At 53.0% G+C, this 12,261-nt stretch overlaps 1 protein-coding gene across 4 annotated transcripts in view; it reads left to right on the top strand.

Annotated features, from left to right (window-relative positions):
• The window catches only part of kif13b (kinesin family member 13B), a 180,254-nt gene that overhangs the window by 162,483 nt on the left and 5,510 nt on the right, over positions 1-12,261 (top strand). For 2 of the 4 annotated variants that reach the window (XM_033025958.1, XM_033025956.1), the window contains 4 exons: positions 796-913; positions 3,061-3,191; positions 8,836-8,895; positions 9,990-11,124. In XM_033025958.1, coding sequence (XP_032881849.1) covers positions 796-913; positions 3,061-3,191; positions 8,836-8,895; positions 9,990-11,124 — 1,444 coding nt within the window. The remainder of the gene's footprint in view (positions 1-795; positions 914-3,060; positions 3,192-8,835; positions 8,896-9,989; positions 11,125-12,261) is intronic. The other 2 variants (XM_033025957.1, XM_033025959.1) reach the window with 2 other exon arrangements.

Raw genomic sequence — 12,261 nt, 5'->3', positions numbered from 1 at the left:
GTTGCCCTTCATCAGTCAGGGTATTGAGTGTAGAAGTTGGGACATTATGTTACAGTTGTGGAATATATTGGCGAGGCCGCACGTAAATATGCCAGGAATCTGAAGGACAACTTTTTCACACAGGATTGTGGGTGTAAGGAAAGTGCTGCCAGAGAACATAGTTGAGGCACATACAATATCAACATTTAAAAGTCATTTTGAAAATGGGACCAGCGAAGATAGAATATCTTGGTCAACGTGGACTAGTTGGACCATATCTCTCCCTCTCCCTCTGTTTGTCTCCCTCTGTTTGTCTCCCTCTGTTTGTCTCCCTCTGTTTGTCTCCCTCTGTTTGTCTCCCTCTGTTTGTCTCCCTCTGTTTGTCTCTCTGTCTCTCTCTGTCTCTCTCTGTCTCACTCTGTCTCTCTCTGTCTCACTCTGTCTCGCTGTCTCTCTCTCTCTCGCTCTCTTTCTCACGCTCTCCCTCTCCCCCTCTCTCCCTCTCCCCCTCTCCCCCTTTCTCCCTCTCTCCCTCTCTCTCACACACATATTTTCTCTCACTCTTCACCTCCCGCTCTTGCCCTCTCACTTTTCGGGATTGAATTACTTCAGTTCCTACACAATTAACTCACATAAGTACAGAACTTCCCCACATACCAAGATAATTGTGCTATAAGAAATCAGTGGGAAGAAAAAATAAGGGTTATTTCTTTAAACGTACATTTATAATTTTCCATGTGCTTTTGCTTTTTTATGGCAGGAAGCCAAAGCTGGAGGTAAAATGCCTAATGAGTCTTTCTGTATTTTACTGGGTAGAGTCGATGGGAGAGTCACCAAGACATATCCATGGGTGCACCTCAGTCAAACAAGAGAACACCTCCGCACCGTTCGCCAGTGTCCCGCCGTTCAATGCCGCCCCAGTCACAAGATGCAGGTGAGACATCCGGTGGCGCTGTTACTGGCTGCCTCCGCCCACGGTCTGGTTGTCTGTTTGTTTTTTTTGTTATGTTTAAAGTATGTTTTTTTAGGATTTTTTCAGTATTTTATGTGGAGGAAAGAGGGTATGGTAAGGGGGAACCGTCTTTCAGACTTCTTGACGAGGTGTGACTATTATCTGAGTCGCACCCTCGCCCCCCTCCACGCAGCGTACTAACTAGATTGGCGCGGCCTTTCCTGCCGGGACTGGACCAGAGCTTCAGCAGCGGCGGCGAGGCGCTGGAAACATCGTGGAGCGGGCGAGGCCTTACCTGGGATCGCCGCTTGGAGCTCCGGAGTGCTGGGCTGCTGCTCCAACATCGCGGAGCTGTGGGTGTGGAGCTCCCAACGCGGGCGGCGCTGACTTTAACATCGCGGAGTCCTGGGACCCTTTGCCGGGGGTTGCCAGCGCAAATCTCCGCCCAGCGCGGCCTGTGGACATCGCGAGCGTCGGACTCCGGTGGAAGGTGGCCGATTCAGAAGTCCAGGCCGCTGAGGATGTTCTACCTTTCGACGTCGGGGTTCCATCGTTCCCGGCGAGAGGGCCTGTACATCGGGCCACCCGTAGCGGCGACTACAGGGTGCTCGGGTGGCCCCGACCACGGGTGAACATTGGGGAACATCAGTGAGGAGGTTGACTGGACTTTGGTTCCTTCCCTCACAGTGGGGAACTTTGGTGCCGCAGTGGGGATGTTTATGTTGTTCTGTGTTCTGTGTTTTTGTGTTTTTTTATTATTTGTATGACTAAGGGAAAAATAATTTTGTTGTCTATTAATTGAAGACAATAACAATAAATTGAATCAAATTTTTTCAGCCAGAGAGTTGTGAATCTGTGGAATTCTCTGCCACAGAAGGCAGTGGAGGCCAATTCACTGGATGTTTTCAAGAGAGAGTTAGATTTAGCTCTTGGGCTAAAGGAATCAAGGGATGTGGGGAAAAAGCAGGAATGGGGTACTGATTTTAGGTGATCAGCCATGATCATATTGAATGGCGATGCTGGCTCGACGGGCCGAATGGCCTACTCCTGCACCTATTTTTCTATGTTTCTAATGGAGCTGAACTCATCTAAGCAAGTGGAGAATATTCTCCCACACCCCTGACTTATGCTTTGTAGGTTGCGAAAGGCTTTGAGGTTTGCAGAGTTGCTTGCTTCAGTGTACACAACCTATAATCTGTTTTTGAAGCATAGCATAGATATGTCTGGCTAGATTTGATACCGTGTTGTAAAACCTGACTATTTCCCATTAATATTATGAAATTGTTACCTGGAACTAACTATTTGTCACTTTTCCCCAAATGCCACTGTGCTGGAATGATGGAATCTGTGCTATGGTAAGGAATTCCAATTCTATGCCAGCATCATTCAAATTTTACATCAAATTGATAGCACTCATGAGCTTGAAGTTATTGCAGTCTGCTCCGTTCTTCCAATGTGTCTTCTTCTCAGTTGTTTGTTGGTGGGTATAGCTTGAAGGCTAGGGAGGGGGACAAGTATTTTATTGTCGGAGCCTGGAATGTGCTGCTGGTGGTGGAAACATATACGCCAGTGACATTTAAGAGGCATTTAAGTACGCACATGGACATGCAGGGAATGGAAGGATATGGATCACATATGAGGCGCAGCCTCATCTATGATGGGAGAGGGGAACCTCCGTACCCTAAAGATGAGGACATCTCGGATGTTCTAGTATTCTACAATGGCCTGTTTCCTTTATCATTGTTACTTTTTTGCATATCTTTCATTCATTCTTCTTTATCTCAATACATCACCGTCTATATATCTCTCGTTTCCCTTATCCCTAACTAGTCTGAAGAAGGGTCTCGACCCGAAACGTCACCCATTCCTTCTCTCCAGAGATGCTGCATGTTACTCCAACTTTGTGTGTCTATCTTCGGTTTAAACCAGCATCTTCAGTTCCTTCTAACACATCTTAGGAGGGCTGTTGAGAGAAATTGATTGTGCTTTGGTTTGACCTCCACGTGATGAATACTGAAATGCTTGCAGAAGAAATTGCCTTCTGGTCATCCTTACTACCCTAATTACAGAGAAATATGTGAAGTAATGGAATTTATTAATGTCTCGCACTCTTTTCATTTCTTTCTCAGACTCGTTCGCAGTGCTAGCAGCGTCTTACTTGAATCCAGTGAAGGCTTTTGTACCGCAGATGCCCAAACTTCTCAAATCACTTTTCCCTGCTCGAGACGAGAAGAGAAGATCTGCTTCTCCACAAAGTCGGGTGAGAAATACGAACTCTGGAAGCTGAAATATTGTTTTTTTTCTCTTAGATTTATTTTGGATTCTTTAGGTGATGGGGGTTCGGCCAATAAGGACTTGAATCACCATGGCTCCCTGTTGAAGGAGGCCAGTTAGGGGATAATAAAAACAAAGTGTCAGTCAGAAGGCATCGGTGGAAAACATAAAAACATAGAAAATAGGTGCAGGAGTACGCCATGGGGCCCTTAGAGCCAGCACCGCCTTTCAATATGTTCATGACTCGTCATCCAAAATCAGTACGCTGTTCCTGCTTTCTCCCCATATCCCTTGATTCCGTTAGCCCTAAGAGCTAAATCAAACTCTCTAAATCATGTTTTAAGTCAGAATCACTTGGTCAGAAGTAAGCCAAAAAGATTAGGTCATTTTAAATTGCAGAAAATGTGAAATTAGGGCATTAAGTACAGTGAGAAATTGAATCATCTTTTTTGTGAAATAAACGGGCCATATAATTCATTGAGCTGTCTAGTTTGGAAGAAATGTATGTTATTGGACCGAGCCTCTGACGTTTCCGTGTGTGGAATATGGAACCACAGTGATTCGCGAGTGGTTTATCGCCACTTGGGTTGGATTGCTTAGTTGGCACCGAGTTAATTTATGAAAAAGTTCACCTCTAATCAAAAAAGCAGGAGCGCGATGGAATGCTCTCCACTCTCTCCTCCAACACTCAAAGCTCAAACTGTTATATTAAAAAATAGTTTTCTTGAATGGCATACCATCCAACCATCATTCTAAAAATCTACTCCCTCCCTAGTGATGGAGTGTATCTCATGTTCGCCATCTACAGGATGAACTGCAGCAACCAGCCGAGTGCTCCTGTGCTGTGAACCCCTCATTCTCAAGGATCCACCCCGCCACCTATCCAGACTTGGAAATATGTTGAAACTCTACACAGTCAAATTGCAATCCCCACTGTTTTGTGAGGGTACCTTCTCACACAAGCAGTAGTGCTTTATAATGGTTCCTCTCCATCACTTCCTGGGTTATTGAGTATGGGTAATATATTCTGTTCTTCTGCGTACAGTTTTCGTCTCCTAATCTGAGGAAAGACATTCTTGCCATAGAGGGAGTACAGAGAAGGTTCACCAGACTGATTCCTGGGATGGCAGGACTTTCATATGAAGAAAGACTGGATAGACTCGGCTTGTACACGCTAGAATTTAGAAGATTGAGGGGGGATCTTATAGAAACTTACAAAATTCTTAAGGGGTTGGACAGGCTAGATGCAGGAAGATTATTCCCGATGTTGGGGAAGTCCAGAACTAGGGGTCACAGTTTAAGGATAAGAGGGAAGTATTTTAGGACCGAGATGAGAAAATCATTTTTTACACAGAGAGTGGTGAATCTGTGGAATTCTCTGCCACAGAAGGTAGTTGAGGCCAGTTCATTGGCTATATTTAAGAGGGAGTTAGATGTGGCCCTTGTGGCTAAAGGGATCAGGGGGTATGGCGAGAAGGCAGGGATGGGATACTGAGTTGGATGATCAGCCATGATCATATTGAATGGCGGTGCAGGCTCGAAGGGCCAAATGGCCTACTCCTGCACCTATTTTCTATGTTTCCCATTCCTGAAATTGGGCATGACTGAATTGTAAACTAAAGTATGGCAAGATAAGTAAACTATCATGAATGTGGCAGGTATGAGAAGTAGGCACAGCTCTGCCACAATTTCACTCGAGCGAACCAGTATAAGAGTTAAATAAATCCAAGTATCAATCATATTTTCACTAGTGTGACATTGTGTGCAGCATGTGATATGAAAAGTTCAAGGAAACACTTTTAAATTTGACTAGAAATAAGCAAGAAATATGCCGACTGAGTTTTCAATATGGACAAAATATTGAAATATTCAATAATAAATTCAACATATTAGGTATTGAATACCTTTCTCAAACGTTTGGTGGACTATCAAGATCCCTCACATGTTAGTTATTGTTACTATTTTCTTTGTTTTATGTTGCTATTTGGTTTTTCAACCTAACCCACCCCTCGCCTCCACCCGCCCCACCCGCTCCACCCGCCCCACCAGCCTCCACCCGCCCCACCAGCCTCCACCCCCCCACCAGCCTCCACCCGCCCCACCCGCCCCACCAGCCTCCACCCCCCCACCAGCCTCCACCCGCCTCCACCCTCCCCACCAGCCTCCACCCGCCCCACCAGCCTCCACCCGCCCCACCCGCCCCACCCGCCCCACCCCGCCCCACCCGCCCCACCCGCCCCCACCAGCCCCACCCGCCCCACCAGCCTCCACCAGCCTCCACCCGCCCCACCTGCCTCCACCAGCCTCCACCAGCCTCCACCCGCCCCACCAGCCTCCACCAGCCTCCACCCGCCCCACCCGCCCCACCAGCCCCACCAGCCTCCACCCGCCCCACCCCGCCCCACCAGCCCCACCAGCCTCCACCCGCCCCACCAGCCTCCACCCGCCCCACCAGCCTCCACCAGCCCCACCAGCCTCCACCCGCCCCACCAGCCCCACCAGCCCCACCAGCCCCACCAGCCTCCACCGCCCCACCCGCCCCACCAGCCCCACCAGCCCCACCAGCCTCCACCCGCCCCACCAGCCCCACCAGCCTCCACCCGCCCCACCAGCCTCCACCGCCCCACCCGCCCCACCAGCCCCACCCGCCCCACCAGCCCCACCAGCCCCACCAGCCCCACCAGCCTCCACCGCCCCACCCGCCCCACCAGCCCCCCCCGCCCCACCAGCCTCCACCCGCCCCACCAGCCCCACCCGCCCCACCAGCCCCACCCGCCCCACCAGCCTCCACCCGCCCCACCAGCCCCACCAGCCTCCACCCGCCCCACCAGTCTCCACCGCCCCACCAGCCTCCACCCGCCCCACCAGCCTCCACCAGCCCCACCAGCCTCCACCCGCCCCACCAGCCCCACCAGCCCCACCAGCCCCACCAGCCCCACCAGCCCCACCAGCCCCACCCGCCCCCACCAGCCCACCAGCCCCACCAGCCCCACCAGCCCCACCAGCCCCACCAGCCTCCACCCGCCCCACCAGCCCCACCCGCCCCACCAGCCCCACCAGCCCCACCAGCCCCACCAGCCCCACCAGCCTCAACCCGCCCCACCAGCCCCACCAGCCCCACCAGCCTCCACCCGCCCCACCAGCCCCACCAGCCTCCACCCGCCCCACCAGCCTCCACCAGCCTCCACCCGCCCCACCAGCCCCACCAGCCTCCACCCGCCCCCACCAGTCTCCACCGCCCCACCAGCCTCCACCCGCCCCACCAGCCTCCACCAGCCCCACCAGCCTCCACCCGCCCCACCAGCCTCCACCAGCCCCACCAGCCTCCACCAGCCCCACCAGCCCCACCCGCCCCACCAGCCCCACCAGCCCCACCAGCCCCACCAGCCCCACCAGCCCCACCAGCCTCCACCCGCCCCACCAGCCCCACCCGCCCCACCAGCCCCACCAGCCCCACCAGCCCCACCAGCCCCACCAGCCTCCACCCGCCCCACCAGCCCCACCAGCCCCACCAGCCTCCACCAGCCTCCACCCGCCCCACCAGCCCCACCAGCCTCCACCCGCCCCACCAGCCCCACCAGCCCCACCAGCCTCCACCCGCCCCACCAGCCCCACCAGCCCCACCAGCCCCACCCGCCCCACCAGCCCCACCAGCCCCACCCGCCCCACCAGCCTCCACCAGCCTCCACCCGCCCCACCAGCCCCACCAGCCTCCACCCGCCCCACCAGCCTCCACCAGCCTCCACCCGCCCCACCAGCCCCACCAGCCTCCACCCGCCCCACCCGCCCCACCCAGCCCCACCCGCCCCACCAGCCCCACCCGCCCCACCCGCCCCACCCGCCTCCACCCTCCCCACCAGCCTCCACCCGCCCCACCCGCCCCACCAGCCCCACCAGCCCCACCCGCCCCACCCGCCCCACCAGCCCCACCCGCCCCACCAGCCCCACCCGCCCCACCCGCCCCACCCGCCTCCACCCTCCCCACCAGCCTCCACCAGCCTCCACCCGCCCCACCAGCCTCCACCAGCCTCCACCCGCCCCCACCAGCCCCACCAGCCCCACCAGCCCCACCCGCCCCACCCGCCCCACCCGCTCCACCCGCCCCACCAGCCCCACCCGCCCCACCAGCCCCACCAGCCCCACCAGCCCCCACCGCCCCACCAGCCCCACCAGCCTCCACCCGCCCCACCCGCCCCACCCGCCCCACCCGCCCCACCAGCCCCACCAGCCCCACCAGCCCCACCAGCCCCACCAGCCTCCACCGCCCCACCAGCCCCACCAGCCTCCACCCGCCCCACCCGCCCCACCCGCCCCACCAGCCTCCACCGCCCCACCCGCCCCACCAGCCCCCACCCGCCCCACCAGCCCCACCAGCCCCACCAGCCCCACCAGCCCCACCAGCCTCCACGCCCCACCCGCCCCACCAGCCTCCACCCGCCCCACCAGCCTCCACCGCCCCACCAGCCTCCACCGCCCCACCCGCCCCACCAGCCTCCACCGCCCCACCCGCCCCACCAGCCCCACCAGCCTCCACCAGCCCCACCCGCTCCACCCGCCCCACCAGCCCCACCCGCTCCACCCGCCCCACCCGCCCCACCCGCCCCACCAGCCTCCACCCGCCCCACCCGCTCCACCCGCCCCACCAGCCCCACCAGCCTCCACCGCCCCACCCGCCCCACCAGCCTCCACCCGCCCCACCAGCCTCCACCCGCCCCACCAGCCTCCACCCGCCCCACCAGCCCCACCAGCCTCCACCGCCCCACCAGCCTCCACCGCCCCACCAGCCTCCACCGCCCCACCCGCCCCACCAGCCTCCACCCGCCCCACCCGCCCCACCCGCCCCACCAGCCTCCACCAGCCCCACCCGCCCCACCCGCCCCACCAGCCTCCACCAGCCCCACCAGCCTCCACCCGCCCCACCAGCCTCCACCAGCCCCACCCGCCCCCACCCGCCCCACCCGCCCACCAGCCCCACCAGCCTCCACCCGCCCCACCAGCCTCCACCCGCCCCACCAGCCCCACCCGCCCCCACCCGCCCCACCCGCCCCACCCGCCCCCCCCGCCCCCCCCGCCCCACCCGCCTCCACCCGCCCCACCCCGCCCCACCCCGCCCCACCCGCCCCACCCGCCCACCAGCCCCACCAGCCTCCACCCGCCCCACCCGCCCCACCCGCCCCACCAGCCTCCACCCGCCCCACCTGCCTCCATACTGGAGCAGACCATTAAATCGTCTACAAGTTTAGGTTTATTATTGTAACATGTACCAAGGTTCAGTGAAAAGCTTTGCCTGCTATCCAATCAGACTGCCTCCACTTTTTTGAGAAAAATGTCCCTTTTGGTCCGCTTTCTCTCATCTTAAACTTGTGCTCTCCAGTTTTACATACGCATGCCATTGGAAACAGACTCTGGCTATCTACCGGGCTTTGTATTCACTCACTACTTTACTGAAACATACCTGTTATTTTGTTGTAGGATTGTGAATATTAAATTCTTAATGAGTCCTATTCTGAAATTAATTACAAGGGTTGCTGTATGATACAGTGATTTAAAAGGAATCATTGGCAGCGTCAGTGTTTTGATTTGAATTCTGCCGTAATGGGTTCATGATAATTATTATTTTGTTCCTGTAGCCTCTTCCACAAATCTTGGTGCAAGCTGCTAGCCTTGATGATGGTGAACAGAACAAAGTTGTAAGTATCAAACTCGGGTTTAGAAAGGTCTAACTTTACAACATATACTTTGGCTATTGCTCTAACATCGCTGAATGGCTACAGTATTTGCACTAAATTCTGAATGATGAGAATATATACAATCATCCCATATTTCGACTGCACACTAAACAGTATGTACTTTTAAAACTGAGAAAATAACTTGGTTGAGATAAAGTGTAAATGGGTTGGTGTTGAATGAGTTGAAGAGGAAGATTCAAGGCACAGTGTAAGAGATATTTTAAGGAAACCTTTGAGGACAGCGTAAAGACGAGACGAGATGATATTAAGTGACTAACAGTGCTTCATAATCAGATTGCTCTGAGCTTGTTGGCTGGGATGTAGAGGCTGAGACATTTCCTTTGCTGTGCAGTGCAAGGCCAAACAAGGATTAGAATATATCAACAATTTTTTTTAAAAGCCATCTTGACTGACATGTACAAGTTGGGCCTTTTTTCAATCACTAAAACTCATATTAAATCTCCTTCCAGAATATTTTTTATTTAACCTTTTATAGTCGGGCTACTGTAATTGGAAATTGATTTTCATGGCATCACAAGTAACTACAGTTTAAACAAAACTTCTGAACAACCTTCTGAGGTATTTGCTTAGTTGTTGTATAAATGCAAGGACCTTTCTTTTAAAATTGCTTTTGAAAAATAACCTCATGCCTTTAGCTCATTAAGGAAAGACCAAACCTGTTTTTCTCAAAGGATATGTTTAATGTCAGTTTGGCATTTCTCCTTCATGCTCCCACCCACCCTCTTTTGTGTTACCTCATGAACTGACCCCCCCCCCCCCCAGGTATCTTCCTCCTGTTAGGTGAACAGTGTGGGATTGACAAATGGTGTCTGAATCATGAATCATGGTGTATCTCCATGTACACTTGCAATCATGCATATAGTGACTTGACTGAATAGCACGCGAAATAATTTTTCATGGTACCTTGGTACACATGACAATAATAAACCAATTCCAGTCTACTGAATGAAATGTCCAAATGTCTAAAGTGTTAGTGAAGAGAAGGGAGTGAACTGCACTTGGGAAAACGTGGTGTTTCTGTACATTTCCATCAGGCTCACGAAGGAATTGTACCTTGTGCCCCGTTGGTGCTGACTGAATCCACCCAACCAACAAACACTCGAAGAGTTCCTTTGAAAAGTGAGACTGCAGTTGCACCAACCCATAAACCCCACGAAGAACCTCAAAGTCCATCCAGCGAGTCTTCAAGTGGTTACTTCTCCCACAGTGTTTCCACGGCAACTCTCTTTGAGACGAGTATGACGACAAACAGTGATGCCAACTTGCTCCTGTCTGAGCAGGCAACCTCACAAGCTGACCTGCCCGCCCAGTCAGAAAATCAAAAGATATCAAGCAGCGAGATTTCGGCACGACTGGGCCCTGAGGTGGAATTGAGTTCCTGTTCTGCTGAGTGCGAAGGTAACAGAGCTCAGAATGTGCAGCAAAACCCAGACACGGATGTTGGGAAGGATCGTGTAAGCTTTCCAAATCCATCAATAAACCCTGAGGAACCAACGGCAGCAGATGATACAGAACATTTCTCATCAGTTGACACTAAATACAGCTTCTCTGCCACTGAGACAACTGCCCCATCATTGACTATGATGGTCAGTTCCCCTGCACCCAACCAAATGTCCACACCGCATTCCCTCCAAGCTGACACATTACAAGATTTATCACCGGTACAGAAGCCAGCATCGGCATTGACCAACTTGAAACCTGAGGTGAAATCTGTTGAGACGCAACCCAAATCCATTGCTTCTAATCCCTTCAAAATCCAGAGAGTGAGAACGTCTGAGTTGAAATCGTTCACTGGAATCTTGGCTGATGAAGGTATGAGCCAAGATTTTGATGGTGGTCATGAAGGCGAAACAGTGCCAACGGAACTGTGGCCGCCTATAGCCTTGAACTCTGCTGTGGCTGGTGCACTGGAGGCAGATGGTGGATTATCGACTGTAAGTACAAGGGATGATGATGATGATGATGATGACGATGATGATCGTGAGTTATCAAGCGAGAAACTTGAAATTGTTTCAGATTCCGAGGAAGCTGCTGAAACAATCCCTGAGTGGCTAAAAGATGGGGAATATGTCTCAGTCGGCACAAACAAGACTGGTACAATCAGGTATATAGGACCCACGGAATTTGCCGATGGAATTTGGATTGGAGTTGAGCTGGATGTGCCAGCAGGTAAGTGACTGGGAAAAGTTTTGGCTGGTTTCTTTTTTTATTAAGGGAGAGCTCTCTTCGATGTTTGAAAGTACTCCTCCTCCCATCTTAATTTCAATACTTTCATTTAACTTTCAATCCAGTCCCAAGATTATGCAAGAATCAATTATTGTACAGTACACATTTGGTCGTACTTTTTCATTTTCCTTTCGTTGTTCTGCTCACTGTATCTGGAAGATGCTTCTTAGTTCAGTTTCTGTGTTACATAAATATTTAATATTTAGCAGCAATGCAATCCACAACATTTTGATTTCCATATTTGGTCATTTTTATTCTAATGGGTAATAAATGGAGGAAAGCATTAATCAGTTGCGTTGATGGAATGGCCATATAACAGTATTGCTTGACAGTATCATTTACCATTAATCACCTTCATCCAGCAAGTAAGAATCGTATGTCAGTATTCAAGTCATAAGGCATCCGTCTTTGTTTACTTTGGAGATACAGCATGGAAACTAGCCCTTGAGTCACCGAGTCCATACCCATCACCCGTTCACACTATAGACAATAGGTGCGGGAGTAGGCCATTCGGCCCTTCGAGCCAGCACCACCATTCAATGTGATCATGGCTGATCATCCCCAAAAAAGCAAAAGGAATTTCACTACATCTAGGTGTATGTGACAATAAATCAACCTTTGAACCTTTGAATCAGTACCCCGTTCCTGCCTTCTCCCCATATCCCCTGACTCCGCTATTTTTAAGAGCCCTATCTAGCTCTCTCTTCAAAGCATCCAGAGAACCTGCCTCCACCGCCCTCTGAGGCAGAGAATTCCACAGACTCGCCACTCTCTGTGAGAACTAGTTCTATGTCATCCCACTTTCATGTCCACTCCAGACATATTACGGGCAATTTTACACAAGCCAATTAACCTACACATCCGCACATCTTTGGGATGTGGGAACAAACTCATGTGGTCACAGGGAGAACGTGCAACTCCTCAAAGACATCACACAAGGTCAGGATCGAACCCGGGTTCCCGACGCTGTGAGGAGGCAGCTCTACCAGCTGGGCCACTGTGCCACCTTTCAACATTCTTTATCACGGTGCCTGTATATATTACTAGTCTATATTTATCCATGGCCATTAAGGTGAGACA

Source organism: Amblyraja radiata, chromosome 8 (genome assembly GCF_010909765.2).
Source record: "Amblyraja radiata isolate CabotCenter1 chromosome 8, sAmbRad1.1.pri, whole genome shotgun sequence".
Taxonomy (NCBI): Eukaryota; Metazoa; Chordata; class Chondrichthyes; order Rajiformes; family Rajidae; genus Amblyraja; species Amblyraja radiata.
The sequence above is the reverse complement of the archived record's forward strand: the minus strand, read 5'-3'. Positions and strand labels throughout refer to the sequence as shown.